Below are 27,105 nucleotides of genomic sequence, written 5' to 3'. Positions count from 1 at the left end.
AAAAGAGCTCAAGAAGATCCCCCCCCCCCCCCCCGCTTTTTTTCTTCATATTCTTTCCTCTTTAGAATGCTGAATGGGCTATTGTGATAGGTTTTTATACAAAGCACGGAATCAGTATTAGAAGTCACCAGTACAGAAAAAGCATGTAATATATCAAGGCAACCCTATTACTTTTTATTCACCAGGAATAGCTGATATGCATTATTGTCAGAGCTTTTTAAAAAGCATTACTTTTTAGGAGAGGTAGTTGCAGTATTGTGAGTCTGTGCTTGGGTGTACACAAGCAAATATCTATAATTGCTTGAATAATTGCCAAAACACCTGCCTAAAAAGAAAACTGAAAAGCTATATTCAATCTTTATTTAACTCTATTAATTCCAAATGAATTACACAAGAGAGAAAATTTGCCTTACATTCAGTTTATTCATTAAAAAGCAGCATGATGCATGATCAGCCTTTATGCACAATCCATAAACCTCATTCCAGAGCTTTTTGTAGTAGACAAGATAGAAAAACTCCAATGAGCCCAGTTTAAACAGATAACATATAGCTTTATTTTGACATGTGGTGAGATTACTGAGAAGAGTTGACTATGCATTGAAATGAAAATGCACACTGAAAAATAGTGTAAAAACATAAAAACAGGTAATGTTTGGCCTGAAATTAATAATTTGGACCATTTTTCAATAAAGCATTTGTAGTTTGCGACTTTTTTTTTTTTTTTTTTTTTTACTGTCTGTGCTTTGAAAAGCCCTCCACTATGCATTTAACGCACTGGTGTTCAAAGAAACTGTTTCCCCATGGTCTTATATAAAAGAAAAAGTAAAATGATAAAAATATTTATTAAAAAACCCACAGCATCTGTTTTGAAATATTGCTCTCTATTGGTAATGGAGTTCTCAATTATTAATATTTTCTCCCCCAAATTTAAATATTTGTTTCATTTCTGTAACTGTGAGATTGAAATGCCAGTCTGTTTTACATCATTATACAATGGCTTACTTTCAATCTTTAAATTCTATTTCTATCATTAAAAAATATCAAGCTAATAGATAATTTTTTTGATCCAGTCCACAAACATGGTGACTCGAACATACACTCCTGGTCGTTTGGGAAGTGCACACTCATAGCCAAATGATGTTACTCCAACCAAAAACCACTTGTTACCATCTTCAGATGTCAGAGGGCCACCTGAATCTCCCTGCAATATGAAATTCAAAAGTTAAAAGTGAACAGTGTCAACTCTGAAACAGAGCCTGTTTATGATGTTTTGTTCATGTTGATCCTTAATCATAGACATTGTATCCCTATACGTCTTGGGTACCGCAAGTGAGATCAATGTGAATTCTTCCATGTGGAAAAATTCTTGAGATAATCCATTTCCCTTTTTTCTTTCTTCTTTTTTTTTTGTTTTTTTGTTTTTTTGTTAAAGGTCGTGATCTTAAGCTCTGTTCAGTCTTTCAATAGAAGACTGGGTTTCAAATGATTTCTTTTGCTTATTACTTTTACGTTTAGCCCTTCATCTTTCACAAAGCCCGTGTAAACGCATAGGATTATTTTTTAGTTGAATCTATTCAGCCAAAATGCAGTTCTATTTTCGGTTACCCCAGAGTTTCTGCAATTTCAAATTTAGAGAAAAAGACGGCAAGATTGCCAGAAGAGGAGGTGTCCTTTTCTCACACCTCCTTCTCAATAGTTTAGCAAATGTAGCATTGCAATAGAGTGTGGGAGATGAAATTTGATTCATCCCACAACCTGAGTGAGGGATGAGTCAGCCATGGGTGTCTTGTTTTGATGAGGAAGAAAACAATGACTATTTTTCTTTATTGAGTTGGTTGAAGCAGTATTATTTTTGTCTTCTCACGGCCCTGTGAATGAAGCTTTATGGGAGAGTTCTGCAAGGACTCAGCTATTAAAATACTTCTGCCCATAACTCCAGGGCACCCGCAAACATTTAAAGGCTGTGACAGCAGCCTAAAGGCTGAAGCGCTATAAGGACTCACTTGTTTGTCTTTGCTTATGGTTGAATGGTCACTGATCACAATGCTGGTCACTTGCGCTCTGTATCAGCCTATGGTGCTACACGTCTTTTTTTCAGTATGAGGTTCAGAAGGCAAAAAAGGAAAGAGGGAAGCCACAGAGGATGAAGAAATGGCAAGTGAAATTAGGCTTGCATACACTCCTCCTTCTAGACTAGACTAGCCAAAGTCACTGCACCTGATGAAGGCATAGGTTGTGAGGGCAAGGCAAGAGCAATTATGTGAGCGTGCTCCTCAGCAGACTTGAGGAGAACCAGGCAGTCTCCATGCCATAAAGTACATATTGCTGGAAGAAAAATTATGTGACAGCCAACTCTGACTACATCCTCAAAGAGAAGCAGCGTGTTATAAGCAGAGCTGGAACAGATTGAAAACTAGATCCCCAGGAAGCAGCATATGAGATAATGCAGAAAGGGAACCTCTCGTAAATACTGTGACATCCACTTAAAAAAGGTCTCCACAGTCTACAGATTCTGGGGAAAAGCATCGTTGCTCTCCCTTTCCCTGCATAAAGCATTTCTGAGACTTCAATCTATTTGGTATTTATTTCTCTGTACTCTGCTTTTCCCTAAGCATGTCCCTCTTTCCTTCATGGAATTACTCACCAGTAATTACGCAAAGCTTAGAGCAGAAAATTTCCAATCCTCATATTTATCTCCCTCCATGGTTATTTATGTCAAGATGATCCAAAATAGATTTTTATCTTTTCAACTTGTACCCTGATAAAGTATTAAATGGGCAAAATACTGAGAGTAGAAATTACATTCACGGACAGTGATTGTCCTGGTTTTAATGACTGGAGGATCAGGGAGCATTTTATTCAGTAATCAGCTGTGGTGTATGCTAGCAGTGGAAATGAGTGGCTTGTATTTACCTGACAGGAATCTACTCCTCCTATGTCATATCCCGCACAGATCATATTCTCAGTAATACTATATTCTGGCATCCATTGTTGGCATTTTTCATTCGAAATGAGAGGGACCTCTGCTTCTTGCAATATATATGAAGTGGGACCTGATGGAAATACAAAGTACGTTTACCTGCTGTAATAAATATGTACATCCTGCTCAGAACACTGATGGTTTTGTTCCTGTTCCAGCATGCTGGGCATGCTACCAAGCAGCAGGAATCCCTGCCTCACTGCTGTACTATTCAGGCTTATACCACTGTAACACAGTCACTGATTAAATGGTGCTCATTAACTGAATCCTGTCTTTCATTTGTGTAATGGGACTGAATTTGTTTATAATTAAATCAAGATTACTAAAATCAATGACTATGAACTCACTTTGGGAGATCTAAGGGATAATTAGGGCTTAGGAGCTTGGATTGTCTGGTGTTTCCTCACTACTCGTTGTGTAACTTTGATTATTTCAAATTTTTATAAACATTTCCTATACTAATTTCTACCCAAAATTTTAAATGTAATTTTATTCTGAAAATGTAGAAGCAAATGCGTACAAGCAACTGTGGAAGTGAAATGACATGTTTATTATTTCACAGAGACTCCAAATCTGGAGCATATGATATACAAACAGAACATACATTTCACACTACAGTCAGTATGCTTGACTTCTGAGGAAAATCATCTGCACACTGTCAGGAAGACTAATCTTCCTCCTCCCCCACCCAATATATGGAAGTAAAATGTACATATTTCATGTTGAGAAAAGTAGTCATCATAACTTCTAAGGGGATGCAATAAGGTTTTTTCATAATTTAATGATCTTAGATATGTATATTTTTTCTAATAAATATGTTATAACTATTAGTTTGCTTTAGAAGAGGAACAGTGGAGGGGGATAGTTCCAAAATTTTCATATGGAGGAGTACCTCTCTAAACTATTTGACCGTAGTAACCCCTGTGGAATCAGGAGCAAGCTTTCCCTTATAGCTTCATGCCTGTTATAATTTTCCAAGCAGATGACCCACCTTTGTTCATAATACTACCCCAGCCAGCAATGGAGCAGTTAATTCCTGGTAAAAACTGTTGATTTTTTTCTGGTAAGCAGATAGGTTGTATGTAATCTGTGAATAAGAAACAAGCAATCAATTTCAACCTCTTCCCTGTATTCAGGTTTTTATGAAGTCACATAAGAAAATGTTCATTAATTCAAACCCACTTTTTGGGCAAGTTATCCAGGAAGTACTGGACTGACTACAGAATGATTAGCCTGTAAAAAATGTACAGCCACCCTGTCACCCTCATATGCTTAGCACAGTTAGAGTTTTGCATAATCGAGCAAATCTGCTTTATGGGAAAATAACAACTCACCTGTATATTGCACTTTGTATTGAAGGTGCATGAGAGCAATATCGCTATCTTTTGTACGCTTCATGTAATGAGGATTTATAACTATTTGATCGATGTTTTGAACTACTGTTGAAGGCTGTGTCATATCTGATTGGTCATACAAGCCAAGAACTGCTTTCCATTGAGACGGTTTTAATTGCCTCCTAGAAGTTGCAAAGAATATTCACAATTATGAATAATTAATGAATGTTTTGAAAAATATGTTAGGTAAAATGCTAATCTTTAACCTCATGGTAATTCATAGCATTTGCACATTTTGTCAAAATAAACAGAATGTAGCAGATGTGCTTACAATTCTGTGATAGTAATACTATCTTAAATATCCACACTATAGAAATATGTGCTTGATTTTTTATGTTAAGCTGATAATGCATTATTTATAAAGAATTAATCAGATAGTAGTGCAGAGGAGGAAATATAAATTAACTAAATTACTATGGCTTTTTAAACACTGTGAAGAATACTGCTGACTGCCCACCAGGCAATTAATATCAGTCACAGCTAGAAAATTATTATGGATTATCTAAAGAATAATAGGTCTAAAATGTTGCTGGAAATGCTGCAGCTCATAGACTGCATTTTTTAGATTTAGATTAATTTTTTAATCTAAATTGAAAAAGATATGCTAAAACAAAATATGACTTCATCTGCATTTTTTGCTGAGCTATGCATGCTGGTTTGAGGCTGTATTTAAGTTAGAGAACTTAATTATTTGCTATTTTTTAATTAACCAGTTCATAGTTTCAAAAATATGTTTTCAGCCTGATTGTTGGATTGAATTGGTTTCTGCTGTTCTTTTGGTCTGATGTCAAGAAGTTATCTTGTTCTAAACTAGGAGCGTTTAAGTTAAATGTTCAGAATTAAGGTGTGAAACTGGAAGCTCTCACTTAGGAAAATTCCAGCAAAGTCAAGATGATAAAATGAGATTTAAGTGAAAAAAGAAAGGTGATTTAAATGGAAAGGAAGTACCAAGACAGGTGTGGATTTATTCTGTGAAAAATAAAAGGGCTTGATCCTTCTCATTTCAGTGTCGTCGTGTGGAATATAGCTCCTGTCATGAAATGAGGCAGCGTTAATGTATTGGCATAGTATCCACTGCCTTACTACTTAGCTATTTATAAAGAAAGCTCTACTGCAATTTTGAATATTAATGTTTCTTTTTTTGCCATTCCTGTTTCTAGGTGTCTTCTACAGCACTTGTTTTTATTACAGATGTTATGGAAGCAAAACCTAGAAAATATTTAAATATGTATCACTTCTTTGAATGGTACAAATTACACCATCTACAGGATATCCAATATTGCCTAATCAATGCACATAAATCAAGATTCATTCCACTGATGCACAGTAAAACTTGATCAATCTATGACAATATACAGGAGGAACAGGCAACACTGGGTTTACCTTTATGAGGTATGATGTCATCCTTTATACCACTGGCAGAGATTCAACTAATTAATGGAGGCCCACATTAATTACGGGTTAAGTGCAAATGCTCAGTATTAATACCATATATTTAAAGTACAATTCTTCATTGTTCAGAAAATGCTGCTTCATTTCCATGATTCTCTGCTTTAAAGTAAGGACTGAGGGTTTACCAGAAGGTAATGGAGCCTTTAGCTGAGCCCACACGTGATTCAAAACACAGTTATTAAACTGTGAGCTAGTTGTTAAATTTATATATCAGTGTCACAAATTATTCGTAATCTGATGCCTCCTTAGTGAACCTGCACATAAAATAATGGTTTCATCATCATTAAAATAAAAAAGAAAAGGCATGGCATGAATGTCATATGGCCATCTCAGCTAGTTGGAAAGATGCCCCGGAGTCATTGGAGAGAAAGGGGCACTTGTGAATTTATATTAATTTCATTCTAAAGTAAACATCTAGAAACCCTCTAAAAAGTGCCACTCCCCAGTGATTTCAGTATGATCCTTTGAGAGTGTGTTTTGCTCTATACAGGATTGATTGATGGTTCAGGTCATACTTCAACCCAGCTTTACTGACAACTATCCACCATTTGGATACTTGCATGTTGTGGGACTATCAGAATGTGTTAGCTTGTGAGTGCAGTGAACATTACCCATATACACAGTGTGCTGCTGTCACCAGCCATTCATCACTGACAAGGGAAGCTCCACAAACAGGTCTGTAATTAAAATGGAGTGAAACTATCCAAGGCCAAGCCTCTCTCCTGGCATCACTTCCACCTACAATCCTTATTCCATTGTTCTGAGTTACCAGGTGTTTTCCACAAGCTAAAAAAAAAAAAAAAAAAAAAAAAAAAAAATTGTGGATTTTTAGAGGAATATAGCATGTTTTATTAGACTAGCTAATATTCTTGGAAAACCAGGCTTTGTAGTATCTGAACTGCTATTCAAAAATACTATTACTGTGGAAAAAACTTTGGCATTTTATAGGTGAAATCAAGATGAAACTTTATAACTTGGATTTAGATGTGTTATTTCCTCAGACCTTCTGGATTTTTTATATATGTGTTTTCAGTACAGACCCATCTCTAGTGTATACTTCACTCTGAAAACAAGTGAAGACTGTAAATTTTCCTGTGTTTATGACATTACAAATATGGCTTTTATAGTCCATTCCCTAACCTTTCAATTCAAACTATAAACATTAGGCTTTATTGACTGAACAATTTGATTTCTGTGTGAAATATTCCCAAGGTATGTGTACTTACGTTTAATGTTACATTGCAGATAAACCACCAGGTTGTTCAAACAGTGTTCTCTAGAATGAAAGTGCAATTAAATCACACTTATCTGCACACCAGGTAACACTAAATGACTGTCAAATATACATACATACATAACAGACACACACACATATATATAAATGTATGTAAGTATATATATACTTAAAGTACATTAGTTTATCAGTATTAAACTGTTAAATATAATATTATCCTACATGATTTAATTATATTTTAATTATAAAGATACAAAATTATATTATATATAATATTAAATGTACATATTCCTCTTCAATGGACACTTAATTGGTGTATGTTACAGAAATAAGAGTAGACTCCCCTTGTGGTTTAGGGAAATGAGTCATCTGTCTGTGACAGATTCTCAATAAAATTGTAACTGCATATGGTATTTTTTCTACCTTTTGAGATGTTTTCAATACCTTACCACTAGAGATCAGTGTGACCAAAGAATTTAAGAGGTTAGTTTGATAGCACTGTATCTTTTAACTAAGATTATAATGCACTGTAAAATATATAGCTGCATATACAGTGTTAGAAATTATTTAGCAGAGATACAAAGCCAGAGTCTGAAGAGCACAAAACTACTCAAGCATTTCTGATATCCAGAGGTTTTAAGATTATCTTCATAGCTTGTAATGAATCTAAACACTTGGGGCAGGTATGTGCTAGCAATTTAAATCTGATACACACAGAAATATATCAGAGAAAAAAAAGTGTGCCAATGGCTAGTTTACAGTATGCATTTCCACATCATTTTTAAACAGAAAAAGTGAAGGATACTTTAGACATGGTATGGTATTATGTATTCTTCACTATGTTTGCTCTAAAATTTGATATCTGTTGTGAGGGAAATGCATGACGTGACCCAGCATTTTCACGATGGCACAGTGGTGCAAGAAGGTCAGGTGGGAACTGTAACCACCCCCCTCATCTCCCCAGTTAAATCCTCACTACAGAGGGGCTAAGAATGAGATATGCCTCCAGCTCGGAACAGTCCCACAAGGCCATTTTCCACTTCAAGACAGGTGCATAATTTTAAAGTTGTAATATAAAAAGCGAAAACCGAATTCTGTAATTTGCATACAAATCTGTATTGACTTCATAAAGTTGTCCCTTGGTAGTGAGACAAACATCAAGGAGGACGACCAGAAATGTATAAACCCACAGGAAACCACTACCATCTTCTGCGTAAACTTCAGAGCAACTGAATACTCTTGACCAAGCTCCCTCCATAGGCTTTAAAAGGGTGGTCAGTGGTATTGTATATCAGCTCCTTCAGCCAATCCTATGCTTTCTCTTAGCTAGATGCATAAACCAGCCAAAATAACATCCAGCATGTAAGATTTGTCCCTATTTTGTTTTACACGGAAGCAAGGAGTTGCATGTAATGAGGGTCTTTGTCCCGCCACCAGTACTTACTGATACTTTAGTAGAAATTACTTCATGGGCCTCTGCTTTTTCTTCTTCTTGAAGCTAGCTCCCAGTATGAAAAACACTTCCTTGCCTGCACTTCAATTCACCAGTCCTCAGCTGCCTCTTGGTCAGCACAGCAGAGTCCAAAAGGCAACAGAGGCATAGCATGTGCTGAATACCTATCCTAAGCGCCTCTCTGAGTGTAATCTATGAAGCAGCATGCTAGGCAGAAATCTGGAGTAGCTGGGACGTCTGTGAGTATGATCTTCACTTAGGACTGGCAAAAGCAATTATGCCTGTGGAATCTGCTCACATATATCTTCAAGGCAGGATTTTGCCCTGTTACAAAGCTATCCTGCCAAGAAATACATTTCCTAAGGGCATCAGAGAACAGTTTTGCTATCTGTACCACCACAGCTTTCAATTCCTATTATATGTGCCCTCCTTTGCTTCAATGGTGGTTATGCTTGAATAAAGACCAAAGAGAATGTGAGAAATACATTTTATAATTTGATTACCAGTTAATGAATTTGGTTTTTTAATTATCAAATCTGTGTGATCTTTCTATCATTCATTATATGTACAAAAAAAGTGTGCATAGCTGTAATGGTGTCACCCTGTAAAATGATTCCTATCAGCTGACCAGATGAAACACGGTAGAAGATACCTATTTCTACAACAGAATTACAACTAAGATGAATGAACTTATTCCATTTCCTCCTGCATTAATCACTTTTATTGTTTAATAGATATTAACAGAAGACATCTTTAAATCATTACTGCTCTTTAAGATCTCTTGTGTCAATGCTGATTTAGACATCCACTCAAGAAAAAAAGAAAAATAGTTTGCAATGATATTCCATTAGTTTAAGATACTTTCACCACCAGTGAGAATGATAAATGTTTGGGATTAACAGAGTATAATTAGAACATAAAATGTATTTTTTTTTTTTTTTTACTATAGATAAAATACAGCATAGAAAATTAAGAATTCTCTCCTGCTTTGTTACTATGTGGTATGTTTATAAAGGAAACCTGAAAGAACATGGACCCTTGCCATCCTCAACATAGTTTCAGCATTTTAGCAATAAGACAGTAATTTTCTGCCTCAGCACTTTTGGTAGGATTCCAGAAAAATGTGTACAATAAGCCCTCTTATAAGCAGAAAGACAGTAATTGAAGTAATTGTATGTATTTTTTTATTTTATTTTATGATGGCAAGCCTTTCTCCTTTTGGAGGTGTACTGTAAATTCCAGAATTTCCTGAGTATATAATCCTGTGCTAACGTTACATTTTCATTTAATCTACAAGAAATCTGCCAGTTTGTAGGACCCTTCAGAATCACTTCAGCTGTTACTTGGACTGAGAAATATTAGAATATAATTGAATTTATTCCTAGGATCATCTCATCTAACGATTCACTTCTAAATGTGGACACAATCCAGAAGTCATTTTTGAGTGGGACTAATTTGTCTAAATATAGATACCTGTCTGTGGATTGCTTACCTTAGCAATCCACACTTAGTCCTAAGTCTGTGTCAATAAAGTAAATGGATTATAGAGTGCGACTCCTCATATTTCAAGAGTTGCCTTGATGGATCACAATTTGCAGTGCTTATTTTTCTCCATTGATTACAGAGAGAACCTAGTGTGATAACTACTATATAAACATGGGTGAATGCCAGTCCATTTTAATTCTTCTGCTATATTATATATCCATAATTCAGAGATTTCTAGATAAGAATTGTTTTGTAAAAATAGCAGTATTTATTGTTTTCACAGTAAATGTATAAAGATGTCACTTAAGATTGTACTGAATGTTAGCTAAAAATGTAGCAAGCATCTCTCTCCTTTTAAATTTACAATAGATGGACAAGAATGGAAGGGGGAAGAGTGAGTTGCCCAATGTTACACAGAATTCATCAGCAGACAGAGAATAAAACCTGGATATGTTTATAGTCCAGAACTCATACAGAATCATACCTCAGATAAACTTGAGCTAGAAATTAGTGTATAAATCCCCACCATACTTTAAGTTATCCTTTGTATGAGGAAGAAACCTCACTCTACCCACCTCTTTGTAAATATTAGGCTGTAGTTAGCTGCTTTGGTGATGTTGGCAAATGGGCCGTCTCCAGTGAATGATACAGTTGATGACATATTTGCATCCCTGGAAGGAAAAGATACACATGCATATTTTTAGATATTTATCCTGTTCCACCAGTGGAGGAATGTTTGGGAAATGATTATGCTGGTGGAATAAACTGCATCATTTTTTTTCCTGAAATAATGACTATTTATCAGGAGATTTTCGAGGCTTGAAACTCACATGGATTAAAATGCAACTCGCCTACTTTCACTCTTGCATCTTATTCTAAGATTTCTGATGCTACAATAATATTGAAATACAGAAATTAATTATTTTAGTAGCACTAAATTATCAATTTCTGCTTTTCTGTGCCACAGTGAAGGGTTTGCAGTACAAATTCTTAAATATACGGAGCTAAAACTTAGTATGCAAAATGGAACCGTAATAGATGAACCTTAGAATATCACAGGTTTGCTTTTGTTGGAGGGGGGTAATTATATTTGTACTATACTTCTGTGTCTAGAGAAGAAATGAAACTATATTTTATATCATAAAGAATCTAATGAAATAAATGCTACCTTTCTTAGAATTTAAGTTTCACCTTGTGTATCTGTTGAAATCAAAATAACTCTGGAATAAGTTAAGGGTGTCATGTTTGCTATTCAACAAGATAGTTCCTTTGAAGTAGGGTGTAATCCTTGACTAACTTTTTTTGTAAAAATGGCCTTTTGAACACCAAAAATTCTGTGTACTATTGGTGAGATAAATGGTTTTGATGTTTACAACCCATATCCAGATTTACTTTATAGCCCATTCTGCATCATATACTCTGTAATACTGCATATGACCAGCTTGGAACATACTCCCAAGTAACATATTTGCTTTCTCTTGAGGAAGCATGGAGAAAAAAGAAAGCTGTGGTCAGGCTACATAATTTTTTCTGAGGTGACAGCCTACTCCCATCTGACCCTTTAGCCATACAGATCTCAGGAGCAAGAAGAGAACCATTTGTGCAGGTTTAATACACAAGGAGCACCTCTATATCAAGGAAGTAGCATCTCTTCTCTTCAAGTGCAGTAAATCTCATTCTCCTGGGAAGTAAGAGGTGTAGAATCTGCTTGTCAATCTGCTGTGTATGGAGAGTAAGACAAGGCATAGGAGAATGGAGAGGTTAAATAGCCCTGCTGTGCCACTAGGAGAGCTGTATGACCCACCCTACTGAAAAAGTCATTACTGAAGCATTTCTTAATCTCGAAATGACAAAGCCCACTTAATTCTGTCTCTAGATATATAGATATATGTAGAGTGTTTGTACACTCTAGCCTAGTGTACAGACTTTTTCAATATAAAACACTAATATACTAATATGTACTTCAGAGATTACCCCAGAACCCTGACCTGACCTTTTAGACAGTCCGGGAGAGTAGTAAAGTGCCAACCCAGCTAGGTTGAGTCAAATTCTATGATGAGGAACTTCGTTGAGACTGGTCTAATCACTGAGCTATGATAAGTGCAAACGTGTGAAAAAGGCACTAAGTTATTTCTTGAGAAAGTTAGTAAGCAGGAGCTCTTACCAATGTGTCCTGGTTTCAGCTGGGACAGAGTTAATTGTCTTCCTAGTAGCTGGTATAGTGCTATGTTTTTGAGTTAGGTATGAGAAAAATGTTGGTAACACACTGGTGTTTTCAGTTCTTGCGAAGTAATGTTTAGTCTAAAGTCCAGGATTTTTCAGCTTCTGATGCCCAGGCAGCAAGAAAGCTGGAGGGGCACAAGAAGTTGGGAGGGGACACAGCCAGGGCAGCTGATCTAAAGTGGCCAACAGGGGATTCCATACCATGTGACATCACATCTAGTATATAAACTGGGAGGAGTGGGGGTGGGCGGATTGCCGCTCAGGGACTAACTGGGCATCGATCGGTGGGTGGTGAGCAATTGCACTGTGCATCACTTGTATATTCCAATCCTTTTATCATGACTGTTGTCATTTTATTAGTGTTATCATTATTATTATTAATTTCTTCTTTTTATATTCTATTAAACCATTCTTATCTCAACCCACAAGTTTTACTTCTTTTCCTAATTTTCTCCCCTATCCCACTGGGTGTAGGGGGAATTGAGTGAGCGGCTGTGTGGTTCTTAGTTGATGGCTGGGGTTAAACCACAACACAATGTAAAAAATGAACATGCTACCAGGAAAAGTTTAGTGTATGTGCATTTATGAATATTACTGGCTTACATTTTCCATGCACATTATACCAGGAAAACAGAATGCATATGTGTTTTATGAGATTACTGTGAGACACCCTGTAATAGGGCAAACACTATAAACCTTCCAAGTCACACCTTCCACCAACCTCATAATACTTGTGAAGATCTCTCATCTCACCTCAGTATCTTTCTCAGTCTTTTTCAGCAAAGACTGAGCAAACTATTTCCCACTCTTCTGTTTCCTTTTTTTTTTTAATAAATGCTGAAATTTCTGGATTACAGTTTGGAACTTCTCTGAGCTTCTCTGTAATCACAGGGGCTTTATTAAGCTTCCCCAGCTTTTTGAAATAAAATCTAAGCCCTTTTTTGAGAAAACTTGATAATTTCATTTGGTTTCTTAGCGCACTGAAGCACACACAACTGGAAATGTCTAAGCTTTATGAGTGATGTCAAAAATCAATCTGCTACTCTTTTAATTAACTTATTGGTAAATGATGAGGGTTAAGCATTTCTGTAAGTATAATAAATCATACACTTTTCCTCCAGATACTCAGTTTAGTAACAAGAATATAGTTTGTTCTGCAGGTCCAGAAACTCAGTGTCATAGTTCTTTAATTTCTGTTAATGAAAATGATCTTTCAGAAATCTTGCAGGCTGTGACAAAAATGGCCTTTAAAAGGCTAATCTAGATGTTAAATAGCCCTTATTCCATTCAACATGCTCACTAGGCAAAACTTACAGAAAACTTAGAGAATAGTCTTACAAGTTTTTTTTACACACAGATGTACAGAGATATCTGTGCAGTGAATTCCTCAGATATTATTGGTCCTCACGTACCTAAATACTCTATGGATCATGATGATTTCAGTGTCTAACTCTGTCTGACGTGCTCAGTAACAATGAGCAGTAGCAAATGTTGGGAAAGATTTACATGATGTGGTACTAGCTGAAAAAAATATTCAGAATAAGGATAGAAGTGCAATTGTCCAATAGCTACAATTCTTTTCCTTGTTTAAAAAAAGAAAACAACCAAAGCAGTTTTTATTTGAAGAAAATATGTTCACACATTTTGTAATTCATTGTTTAGTTCTCAGGCTGTGGGATGTCTGCAGTTTGTTTAATTTGTGTTTAAGACACAGGGCAGTGTTTCTGTTTCACCTGCTGATTTTCTGACAGAAAAACAATGAAGAATAGTAGCAAATTACAAATAGCGAACACTTTCTTTGGCATAAAAAAGCTTTGTTCACATGTGGATTCATATGAAGATCAGCTGTTTTCTAAATGCTTGCATACACACAATTTTTTATACGAAAATTTGCAAATGATAAATAAACATAACCTCTCTATACTTTCTGGACTTGAAATGAAGCTTCTTAAGCAATGAGTTTAATCTGAGCTTACTAGCAGTGTCTGATCCTAAGTGAAGCTGTGGACCTACAAATCCCCCCCAAAATTATTGAAAGTCCTCCTGCAGCTGCCACATCAAAGTGCACGTTATTACTTGGTGACAACTGACATGAAATTAAGTCTATTGCCAAGTTATTAGGACTGTCCTAATTCTGGTCCTCAATGCTGTAAATGCAGCCTGAACACATCAAGAAACAAGTTCTGTCTTATATCCAGCACATGACTCTCATTGGCTCTACAGCAGAGTAAGATCATGCTGTATATCATGTTTATTATCCTAATTTATCTATCAGAATAAAAATTTTGGGTGCATAAATTTTGGGGGATCATTTCCACCCCTTTCAGGCCATATGTTATATTCTTGGCACACTAGAGAACCTGGATCTGACAGTCAAAGACAGGATTTTCTGACACACCTCAAGCAACTAGGCATGTAGCTACTACTGACCATTCATAAGTGGGGAGGATGAAAACCTAATTGACCTGAAAATCCCAAACAAGACATTGTATTCCAATGAAATAATTTATTTCTCAAGAATTTTGTGAGTTCATGAAGAAAACAGACTGCAGGGTTGAGAGCAAGGCCTAAACTCTCAGTCCTTATTGGACTTTTGAGCATGGCAAAATTGCCAGGTGTACCCTCATTCCTGGATACAATTCAGTAAAGATGCAGCTGGCTCTGGCTCCAGAGAAATAAGCATGTTTCACACCTAACCAGCAGAATGGTGAAAAGCTCAATGTATGATTTTGTTGGTTCAAGGAAAATTGATGTACCAATACTCAGATTTTAACAGTGTTGCCAAATGTACACAATTACAAGTACAAGCTGAGCAAAGGATCTCGTTCAAGTTTCTCAAGAGCACCAATTTGTGCACCTTACACTCCAGACTCATTAAGAATATTTGTAAATGGTTACCTAGCTTGTATTTTGTAGATGAACACATAGGCACGCCTCCAGATTTGCTTCCTGTTTGGCACATATCACAAATGCGACAGTCACATATTTGAAAAATGGAGGCAAAAGGATTCATGTATGTGATTTATTAGAATCTGTGTGGAAAATTGCACTTTCTAGCCCAGCTACATAAATAATCAGGATATGCTACAAGACTCCTATCATTTCAGTCCTTTCATAAATTAAACAGTAAATGAGACTAGCAAATGTATAAGCAATTAACAGCAAAAATAAATTGTCCTAGATGAACCTTAGCCTCTTTCTCTAATAAAGCATGATTCTAGGTAATTATTCAGTATAGGAGCATGAGCTATAGCCTGCTCAAGACCTGTTATTACAAACATCCATTTAGTAACAAATGTGCTGCCGCTTATTAACAAATATGCTGCTACAGGTGGGTTTGTGGAAGGCAGAAATAGTGTGATGATTACAGGAGTTATATATAAGTATATACATGAGAATTTTATCCTTTTCTGTAGGATCAGTAACAGCAGTAGCACCCAGGATACGAGAATGTGATGCAATTTAGGTTAACAAATACTTTTTCTTGAAAATGGGAATAAGTAATAAACTGAGAAATTGAATTAAAAAGAATTAAATAGGAAACTTAATAGGAGTTTTTTTAACAAGTATATTTGACTAGTTTATAGAGACAGACTGGAATGTATTGCCACAGAATGTTATGTAGACAAATGCATAAGTAATTTTTAAAAGGTAATAGAAAATACCATGGAAAACAAAGTTCACTGAAACCTTTCAAATATAAAAAAGTAAATTAAACCAGTAGACCACAAAGTGACTGGTGTCCAGAAGTTATAGAGGAAAAGGAGGTGGGGGACGGGGAGAAAGAATCAGAGGAAGAAGGCTACTGGCCACTGTAAAGGACAAAGTAATTGACTAGAAGAACCTTTAGTCATAGTTTGTGTGTTCTTATAGGCATGCATAAATGAGGTAATTACATACATAAATTACAATCAGGAATTGTGCATGCAGGTATCTGATACTTATGTAAATGCAGTAACTACCCAAAGGGAAAAAGTAAAAAACCAAACCAGCGCACATTCATCCAATGTTTACAAGTATTTTCAAATAACACTTGGATATTTCTCCAAGCCCTCCTAACTCTGTGATTTCTACAATTAATTTATCAGAAGGTCATTTGCAGTCATCCTACTTTGGTCAGAGACCAACATAATGAATTGCAAGCTTAGAATTTAATTTTATTATTACTTGGATGAATGACATTCCCTAAAAACCTCAGCACTGTAGGAAAGCTATTTATTATTCAGTGGATGGCAGTGAAGTTGCAAACAGTGTAAGGCCAGAATTTAGGCCACAAATTTTGCCATAGATTGAAAAATACAGCACTTCTGCTCTCAACCCTCCTCACCTTTTCCATGGAAATTCTGCTGAACAATGACTGAAGCCAAATCTACTTTTTTCAGTCATACACTTCCCTCCTTCCTCCACTCTCTAAGTATACCTCAAGAGGAATAGTTTCCTCTCCCAACAGCTCAGGTCTAATGACAGGTATGACATGTATTGGGAGCCCAATAGCAGAATACCCAAGTGATTATCCTGAATTTACTTGAAATGAACATTAGCATGATAGATAGCAGAGCAGCCAAGGCTGCTGTTTGTTCCGGTTTTACTCTTGAGCCATCCTCATAAAAGTGAAGACATAAATGACTACGTAAGTGATAAAAGACTAATACCTCCACATCAGTCTCCCAATGTTCTTCAATATGTACCCACATGCCTAATCTGCCATATTCAGGGTCATCAGTCCTGTAATGAATGCCATCAAAACAGGGTTTGCAACACTTACAAATTAGTTGGCACGAGAAGCACTTCACTTGCCACAGAAAAATACATTCGCCCTTTTTTTGGATGGTAACGACACCAGTAAAATGATGAAGAAAACACCAATATACAGAGTCAACAAACCTGCAAACAAGTTACAAGGACAATGAATATTTTTCACTCACCCTAACCCCAGCAGCTGGCAAACACTGTCTGAAATCTGTTTATTCCAATCATCTGCACAAGCCAGATGCCACGTCTTCCCAATCCTGGCCTGTACCAGCCCTTCAGTGCTTAGAGAACCATTAAACAATCTCACTGTAGACCAAAATGGACAGAAGCACTTTAGATAGGTGGTAACACCCCTCCCCCCCCCCGCAGCCCCAAGCAAATAGAAATGTAAAATAAGCAGATTTATTGTTGCCAGCAAAGAACAAAACCCCAAAGTTAAATATGTTACAGTGGTAATAAACACAGCATCTCCGGGATGTTGCATTCCCACAGGAAGGAAATGTTATTGTTATATCCTTCTATGTTTCTGCCACGGGAGAGTTTCACACCCTGTATTTTGCAAATGTCTCACAAATAGAGAATAAACAGCACATTTTCCATCAACTCTAACCAATATTTTTTCTTAGCCACCATTATGTAATTTCCAGATACTGTGTGAAGCTTTAGCTACATGATGTTCAGTAACACTGATTGGAAATAAGGTTAAAACCAAAGCTGACGGAAAAATTGGATTTTCCAGTTCAAATTGCCGTGAGAATTTTCACTGTTTTCATTGCAGCTTTAGTTAAAAAGCACACACAAATAATAAAAGCTCCCCGAAAACCAATCTATCAAAAGTTTTCCCAAAACAAAATATTCAGAACAAAAATTCAGAAACACGTTAAGTATTTGGAGAAAAATCTTATGCTATTGGCATAATGACTAAGGAAGTTGGACCATAAGGTTTAAGAAGGTCAGCAGAATCCCATATACGTCCCAGGAGCTACAGCTATGTGTCGGGAAGATGACAATTACTGCCAGCATGAAGTAGTGAAAAAACATACAATGCATTTGAAATTTACTGGTTGCCAAAATATATTTTTTTTAATTCTTAGTTGTCCAGAAAACCTTCTTCCACCAAAGTATTTCCACAAAAATGTAAAGTTTACGCACTACAGTAAAAAAAAATTTTTTAAAAAATTAGATTTTTAGGAATGTGTCTTTGACACCCAGAGTGCATGGATGAAAGAAGTGATACACAGCGATTAATTAATGGTAAACGTCAGTCATGAGAAATTTTCGACCAGTCTTGAAAAATCTCACATTTGTTTGCACTGCGAGATTTCTCCAAATTACTTTTGATACCTCTCCTCTCTTCTACTTGAACTATAATTCCTTTTCCTTTCTGCTCATCAGATCCATGTTCTTCTCCAAATACATTGTTGGTAAGGAATAAGAAAGTCATTGAGCACTCAACAACTGCTTAATTCAAATGTCATATATTTCAGAATTCTGCAAAGGCAGAGGTATTTTATGCTTTTTCTTTGCAGTCCCTGGGAAGTTTCAGAAGTTGGAGTATTTGAAAATGACAATTTGTCTAGTTCAAATTGCCACTTCTGATAAGAAATTGAAATTGGTTTCAGGAAAATGAGCAAGATTTTGGACACTGAAAAGACTCAATGTGAGGGTGTCTAACTGAATTTTTATTTTATTTTAAGGCTTAGATTGATTCAGCCAATGTTTGGATTAAATGGGTTTTTGGAAACAGTTCTCACAGTCCTTTGATGTGAAGTAATTTGTTATGAAGTAATAGACAATCTATGGCAAAATAACTCTTTGGAAAAATGTACATCATGTTAAGGTAGGTGATGGCTATCTTGTTCAGATCTTCTTTAGCAATGAAAAACCCATTCAAGTCCTCTTTGCCGAAGAAGCAGCTGGAGTGAATTTTATTCTATGCATTTTGAAGGAAGAATATGTTTGCAACAGAACAGCTAATTGCACTAACATGAAGAGTGAATCTGTGCCTTCAGACATATATATATGTATACATATATATGCCATATATACGAAAAAATATATATGTATGCATGTAAAAGATGTTGAAATCAATAAGAACTATCAGCACACATCCAAGGATATATCTGATCTCTAGCAGTCCCCTTTAAAACAAAGGTAGATGATGTTGTACTGAACTTAAAAGCCCACTTTTAACTCTTCCACCAGTGCTTCATAATAGATTGTCAGAACAGCATTTTATCAGAAACAGCAATTTAATATCTGTGCTAGGCCCAATGCGATTTTAACATCAGTTTTACATTTAAATTATTGTTTAGAGAATGCTATTTCCATATTTCGTGAAATGAAGCCATATACTGTACACCTACATTTTAAAAAGAACCATTTTACCAGAGGACTAAGCAATAGCAGTTGTTGGTCTCCTTGTAGGAACATGCACATCCACTACGAGCAACGGATGCTGCTTTTGCAGCTGTGCCATCCCTTCACCCTACGGCAATGCCTCCACAAGATGGAGTCCAGGCAGGCTGGAGAGTGTCACGTGCTGCAGTTTGGCATCACACCCACAAGACTATCTGGGAATTTCCGTCAAGAAGACTCATTCTCTACCTTACTCTGCAGAATTTATACTGACTGCTGTGAAACTCAAATTAATTACACACAAAGTGATAGAATTTGGATATACAAAATGAATACAGAAGAAAAGCATGTAATGAATTTTCGTTTAATTTTGAGGCCATTATAAGGAGCCATAGTTTTAAGCACAGAGGAACTTCCTACCTTCTCCAGAGATCTTCACCAGCTTCCATACACCATCTCAGAAAAGTGACTTTGTTTTTTTGGCCCTGACAAACTCAACAAGATACTGCTGTGTAAATTGGCCTGGCCTGCATACAGCTGCAGTAGTTTATGCTAGCTGAGTTTTTGTGGGTGTTTTCCTAGGTGATTCCTACCAAATATGCATGCATTCCTTCTCTTTGTATGAAGGAAACCTTACTGCACTTTGCTTCATCAGAGCCATCTTCACACTGAGGTACGTTGTCACAAAGATTATGCAATGGTATACAATCCCCGCTACCACACTGATGTTCATCAATTGCACAAGCTCCTGAAGGAAAACATGAAAGCAAAATTAATCTGTAATTACGAGGAATATTGATGTTCACTAGAGATCATATAGTTCACCTGAAATAATAACTGAGTGGACTGTATGCAGAACCTCTCCTCTCCTCTCCTCTCCTCTCCCTGTTCCTTTCTCCTTTCTCCTTTCCGTTCTCCTTTCTCCTTTCCTTTCTCCTTTCTCCTTTCTCCTGTCCTTTCCCCTTTCTCCTCTCCTTTCCTTTCTCCTTTCCTTTCTCCTTTCCATCCCATTTTCAAAATACAGATTATTTTCAGAATAGGAGCTAATTAAAAATAAAATCTATGGAATTATACCTTGCAGTTTCTGCTATAGTTAGCATTGCTCAGTTACTGGTGTTCTTCGCTGTCAAAAGTGACTAATGATTTCAAGTTTCAGATGTTCAGCACTTTCACAAAAGTTTAGAGACCTTAATGTCAAGTCAAACATACAAGTAAAAAGGCACTGAAAGCCAAGAGTCTCCTTTTGAAACCTGTCTGGGAGGAAAGGTAGCAGAGACAAAAGTAACAGAAATGAATGAGGAAAGCATTTACAAAAGTAGGATTAAGCTACTCCAGTATCAGTTATGTAACAAAAGCAGATCAGATAGAGAGTAAATATAAAGTGATAATTCTTTCTATGGCCAAAGTGTATTTTTAATAGCACCATTTAATATATTTACAGGAAATATACAGTCATAAACTTAAATTCTATTGAAAAATTGTTTTTTTCTTTATTTTACCTTCCTGGACTTACTGACTGAAACATTTAATTATCTAGAAGTCCTATTTAAGTTAAGATAATTGTTTTTGCTTCTGAATTTTTAATATTCGTATGAAATGATTCAATCATCAGTCAGTATGGCCTGTTGTACAGTATGAAAGCTAAAGAATATGGTTTATAAAGGCCTGAACCAGATTTTCACACATTCAGTGGCCATAACTGATGCCAGATTTTCCATAGAACTTAGGTCTCACTTAGGTTTTTTATTATATTGCATACTGCCCCAAAGTATTTATTTTCAAATTATGCTTCCTTTTCAAAAACTCAGTATTTCATGGAAAAATAAAATACAAAGAAAAAACTGCTTTTCTTGTAAAATTAATTTATTTACTGACAATGCTTTTATCTTTGGGCCTGCATGCTGATGATATTAGCTCTGTCCTTTGCCTGCAAAGATAATGAATAAGCATAATTCTTTTGCAAAAGGAACCTTTTTAATATATTTAACCACAACTGGCAATGGCCACTTTGAGAACTCTGCCTTGCTAAGCTTAATTTTTATTTTACAACAAAATACAGGCAAAGTTGGCTCAGCAAAGATGCTGAACCAGCTGAAAAAAAGGCATAGTGTTGGACTGAACAAATGTGATAGAGAAGGCAGAACAAGAAACAGAAAAATGGTGATGTGTCCATATAAACCTACCTCTCAGTCTTGGATGACAGGACTAAAAGGAGTTGATTTTACGAAGGTAATCAATGGCTAAGATTCTTTTAAAGATTAAGAAAATAAATGTTTTTATTACTGTTAATCTATAAAAAAGCTGCAGCTAGCTAAACATGCTGGGAGACACTTGCCTTTTATGATATTTGAAGTAAGAAAAGGAGCATAGATTCTTGTTGAATTTCTGTTTATGTAAATGAATGGTACTTCACACATCTCTGAATATATACTGCTTTTTCTTTCTCTTTTTTTCTGCTGTCAGACTTTCACAGAAGTAATACAAAGCCTCTAATTAATTCTATCAAGTATTTGTCCTGGTAAACATATTGCTGTTCCATGTACTTTAGCATTTGGCTCCATATTGCATATTTTTGGAGAGCTGATTGCTGAATTACGTATGAGTGACAAGTCTAATTACAGTCCCCAACAAACCCAGGAGTCTTTTAGAAGGGGACTGGCTGGGACCAGAAACACCACTGTCCAGATATTTAAAAGACTAACTCTTCCCAGATCCTTCACTCAGTAAGGACCAAATTTTTAAAGATGCAAGAAGGACCGTATTGCAAACATTAATCAGAGTTACTGTATACACTTTTCTCTTCTAGTGGATGTGATTGATAATAAATATTTTACAAACGCATTTAAACACTCATTAATGACACCCTCAAATGAGTCACAAAGTGATGTTCTTTTCTGGGGCTTGTATAGGGAATAGTTTGCATTTGCCCTCTTAACATTTGAATAGTTTTTGGTCAAAATACTGAGTCAGTTTTTCACATAATATCACGCAGAGTTGCGGATGATACAGACATTGGTCCAATTACACTAAAACAACAAAAATTTCACTTTTCATGCTAGAAAACATAAAATACAGATGGGTAACTGCTAGGCTTTTTCTCTTCAAGTTTTTCATATTTCTGTTGATCAAGGGCTGAGATTCATCTTCCACTCTCCACTTTTTCTCAAATGTATTTGACCAGTTGTATAACCTCTTAAATACAAGGGTTCATAAGCTTACCTAGATGGTATCCAGTAGTAAAGTTTGCAAGAAATCCTTTCTTTGTTGCAGACTTGTCTGTAAGGAGGATTACTGTCATCTGGTTTGTTGTAGAGAAGACATCTGGCAATGGCCCTTGTCCTGTATAGACAGCTATTCTCCAGGAGAACATGAACAAATTTAAGCTATTTTGTTCTTATGTGTTTCAAAATGCTTTGGGTTCAAAAGCAAATACTGCTACCAGATGAATACAGTTATTCCCCCAAATCTAACTGCTGTCAGACTGCAATGATCAAGGCGCAATCCCAAATTTGACAGATCAGTATAGAAAAATAAGGTTTGACTAAGAGATTATGCTTCTGTTTGTCTACGTACATGAGCAGTCTTATTGATTGGAAGTTAATTTCGTTTGGATTGCATAGAAATTTGAGCGTGTGCAAACATTTAGGAAATGTGATGTCACATACAGTATGCTTTCTCAAGCATGCTTTCCTCCTAATTTCTGAGACCCCAAAATGTGAAGAAATGTAGAATGAAATTAGAGTGAATTAATTTCCTTTATATTATATCCATCAGTTTGCTCCAGCTGTCTGATTACATTCATTTTTGTATCCAATGCTGTTACTTGCCCAAAAGTAAGGAATTTGGTCCTCTGCCATCTCTGACTTCAACTACATCATGAATATTTTCCAGATCAAAAACCTGAAAATGAAGTTGAATGTTTTTTCCCTTTTCAGCATTTAAGTACCACACGCCTAGAAAATAATAACACACACACAGAAAAAATCACATTTTTAGTTGTTACATTTACTGTCTTTTTCATGTTGAAAGTTTCTGGGGAAAAAAAAGAATTTCTTCTAAACTATTAAGAATCACCCAAGAGACTTAGAAGTCTATATCTTATCTTTAAAAGCACTTTATGCTGTCAAGATTCCAAATTCAATTGACTCTCATTCTCTAAAAAACTTTTGAAAACTGGATTTAGGCTCCAAAGAAATACACATGTGCATTTTTTACCATTCATGACAACAGTGAGTTTCCCTGAATTAGCAAAGCTAATTCTTGTGTAACTGAAAATGTGACAAATAGTCTTGTCACTTAAGTCTTATTTGACAGTAAGATAATTTCTATTATCAGTCACAGAGGCCTGTCTTTCAAGTTAGAAATCTTTTTAGAGAAGTATTTGCTTCTGTTTACCCTATGCTTTATGAAATTTAATCTATGTAATTGTGGATACTATGGAAAACTTATAAAGAAAGTAAAAAAAACCCCAACCATTTTTTAATCTGTTCATAGAATGAAAAGTATTTTCTCCCTAGTATGAATCTCATTTGGGAGCTTGTGAAGTTAATACCTGGAAATGAGAGCCGTATCTCAAGTGGGACAGAAGCACAAAATTACAACTCTTGTGATTAGCATCCCAACACAATTCTCCAGTTAAAGGTGAAGTAATAAATAATTAAAAATTCATTAAGAAGCAATGACAGAGTTCTCTTCCTTGCTTCATCCATCAACAGCACATAGTGGACCATGTTGAAACATTTTCACTTTTACCAGCTGTAGCTTAATCTAAATCAAGTAACATCAGTAGAATAATGATGTCTTTTCACTAATGTGTAAGAAACATTCGATAAAGAGAGGATCCCCTGCAAAATGCATACACACATTCTTTTCCCCTAGAAAAGGTTAACCATTTAACAGAAGAGATGATGATATTAACCTGGTAAATACATTGAGGTGTAATGGTAAAATGGGGACTTTCAGCACCTTATCTGTTGTTGCATTGACATAAAGATATTTGACATAATAGGCATGATGGCATTGGCTGGTCTGAACCCATTCCAAGGTATTATGCTTATCTTTGTCACTTTTTAATCAACTGGCACATGATTCCTTTGCTTCTGCTAAGTGCCATATAAACTTCAGTTAAAAGATCCCACTGTATATGGCTTAGATCTTTTTTGCTTGAAAGCATCTGACTTGGGAAAGCAGATTTAGTATCGTTAATTTTATATGGCTGAATTTTTCCTGAAGACTTGGAAAAGAATGACTTACAAAAGGCTTGATTAGGGTAATTGTTTGGAAAGTTTTCAGAGCTGAATGTACTGGATGGCTCCCAGAGTTCAACTGGCCCTCCACAGTCAGCTGAAAAAGAAAATATTTCAAAAACATAATTAACCTATTGTCTTACTTTTACAATCCACTGTAACAAAGATAATTTGGAAAAAGTAATTTTATGAAGAGGATATTCAAGTTAAATTCATCACTGTAAAGGTTCAGTTACAGTGCCATTCGTATAGAGCTTGAACAATGAGTTGTGAGAAACCAACACTCCAGTGATGACACAGAGCATTGAGGAAACAAGGTGTGTAAGAAATTCACTTTTCTTATTAGTTACAGTGTCTAAGTCAGACCTGGTGGCACATACAATTGATGCCCTAGTGTTATCTACAACTATAGTTCATATATTGCCGTTTGTGAAGTGTTAGTGCTCAGGTGCACAACGTATTCATGATGCTCCTATGAGAAGTCTTCCCCATGTAGTGAGGGGAAGGACAAGTCTGTGCTTCATTTGGTGATTATTGGTCTGCACAGAAAATATGAAGAAAAGAATGTGATACGGTCAACTGTATAATTTACATTAATATAAAAGCTAGAAAATGTCAAAGAAAGAGAGGAAAGCCCCCCCCCCCCCGCCCTGTGTAACCTATTTATACACTTAGCTTGTATGTCTCGCTTATTATCTGGTTGATCTTCTTGCAACATTAGCAGAGATACTCAAGTATAAAGCCCATTTTGTCATCTAGCAAATAAAATTTATAATAAAAAATCCCTTATACTGTTATTTTGGTTTCATCAGGACCCTAAAAACTTTTACAGTTAAACCCTGTGAATGGTAAAAGTAGCCATTTGCTTTTTCCTTGAAACAACTGCTCCAGTAAGAAAGATCTTTATCATAATCACGTATATGCACTTATATCTAAAAATGAATAAAATTTATTTAAAAGCAAATATTGTAGATATGTATATATACACATACATGCACTCACACAGACATAGCTAACTGTACTTTATATATTCAATATTCTCTTTCAATATATAGTTTAGTAGTGGTTTATATCCAATATGTCTGCTTCATATTCCAAAACATTACTTCATATTAAGAAATATTATTTGTTTTCATTTCAGCTGTACCATCAGAATGAACTTTGGTGTTTTCCCACTACTGTTGTTTGCAATTATCCAAAAATAAACAGTACTCCTCCACCTACTTCAGGAAATAGAAGTTAAGGCAGAAGAAATCTACCTTTTTTATTTTGTTTTGTTTTTGTTTTATTCTTCAAATTAAAATGGATTTTTTTTTAACTTTCAGACTTTGGCTAAACTTTAACACTCTCCCCCCCACCTCCCGGCTCAAATTTTGCGTTTCATTATGTCTGCCACTATTGCATACTCTGAGGCACTTGGCTGGAGACTGCAAAATCTACAAGTCCTACTGAGTTTGCCCATTGAATCCCACTGGTAGGAAGCTCCACTAAATCCAAGAAAGATTTGAACTTTCTCACTACAGCCATCTTATAGAACTTTCTATTTCACCAAATCACTCCTGGCAATAAAAGCCAAACTGATCTGATCTGGTGTTGACTGTGTAAGGCACATTAGTAATGATCTTTCTCTTGCATGGAGAAATGAGTAATTGATTTTACTCATGTCTGGAAAAAATGTTTTAAAAATTTCCAATGATCTTTAAACACAAATTTATATGGAGTTATTGGTATAGCTCTCACTTGTTAGAGAACCAAATAACAACCAGCACCAATAATCTTGGTCCTTTCATTGAGCATAATAGATGATTTTCTCAACACTATAGAAAATTATATATGACCTATTCATAAAAAAATTCCTCTGTGCTTTGGCCAAAACTTTAATTTATATTGACATGCATATCTTAAGTGTGGAATCTACACTATAATTTCCACACTGTTGTTTGTGTTAAAAGACAGGTTATAAATTAATATGAAGATGAAAGCAATCTTTGTTTTAGATGAAAGTGTAAGATGACAGTGTTGTGCAAAAGACAAAAGCAAATCCAGCTTCCCTATCCCACCACCATTTTTTTTTTACTTTCCAGTGAGCTTTTCTGGCACCGTGAATGATCCCAGTGCCTCTTACTGAAGCTCTAAGTTGAGCAAAAGAAATTGGCTCCACTCAGATTCTTTCATCTCTCGTTTATAGACATGACATTTGTAGTGAAACCATTAGTGTTAGTAAGCTTGCACCACATCCATCAAAGTAATTTCATACTTCTCTGAAGATGATTGATAACATTCACTTTTTTTCAGCAGGTTACAGATAGCATATACACAGCATGCCTCAACAAAGTTATGCAAAAAAGTTAGTTTTTCCACAGCGACAGCTTAGGCTGTTCTTTTGTATCATATTGAAGGACAGTATGGATCCTCTCTAATCTGTTTCATAAGGAGTCATATGTCATATGGCCACTTCCTTTTTTTGAATATTAAAACTTCATCACCATATTTTGGGTAGAGATCTATAGAGTAAATGACATTTCTTT

The 27,105-nt window shown here is 35.7% G+C and overlaps 1 protein-coding gene across 1 annotated transcript in view; it reads right to left on the bottom strand.

Moving 5' to 3' along the window:
• Nucleotides 1-1,045: 1,045 nt before the first annotated feature.
• TMPRSS15 (transmembrane protease, serine 15) overlaps nucleotides 1,046-27,105 on the bottom strand; it is a 159,488-nt gene continuing 133,428 nt past the window's right edge. The window contains 12 exon segments of the mRNA XM_010567628.1: nucleotides 1,046-1,201; nucleotides 2,914-3,053; nucleotides 3,972-4,067; nucleotides 4,315-4,496; nucleotides 6,438-6,612; nucleotides 7,053-7,102; nucleotides 10,574-10,669; nucleotides 17,147-17,279; nucleotides 19,969-20,079; nucleotides 22,533-22,682; nucleotides 23,159-23,284; nucleotides 24,585-24,674. Coding sequence (XP_010565930.1) covers nucleotides 1,046-1,201; nucleotides 2,914-3,053; nucleotides 3,972-4,067; nucleotides 4,315-4,496; nucleotides 6,438-6,612; nucleotides 7,053-7,102; nucleotides 10,574-10,669; nucleotides 17,147-17,279; nucleotides 19,969-20,079; nucleotides 22,533-22,682; nucleotides 23,159-23,284; nucleotides 24,585-24,674 — 1,505 coding nt within the window.

This window comes from Haliaeetus leucocephalus, unplaced genomic scaffold (assembly GCF_000737465.1).
Source record: "Haliaeetus leucocephalus isolate CR32 unplaced genomic scaffold, Haliaeetus_leucocephalus-4.0 Scaffold228, whole genome shotgun sequence".
In the NCBI taxonomy this organism is placed as follows: domain Eukaryota; kingdom Metazoa; phylum Chordata; class Aves; order Accipitriformes; family Accipitridae; genus Haliaeetus; species Haliaeetus leucocephalus.
This window is presented reverse-complemented; position numbering and strand designations above follow the sequence as displayed.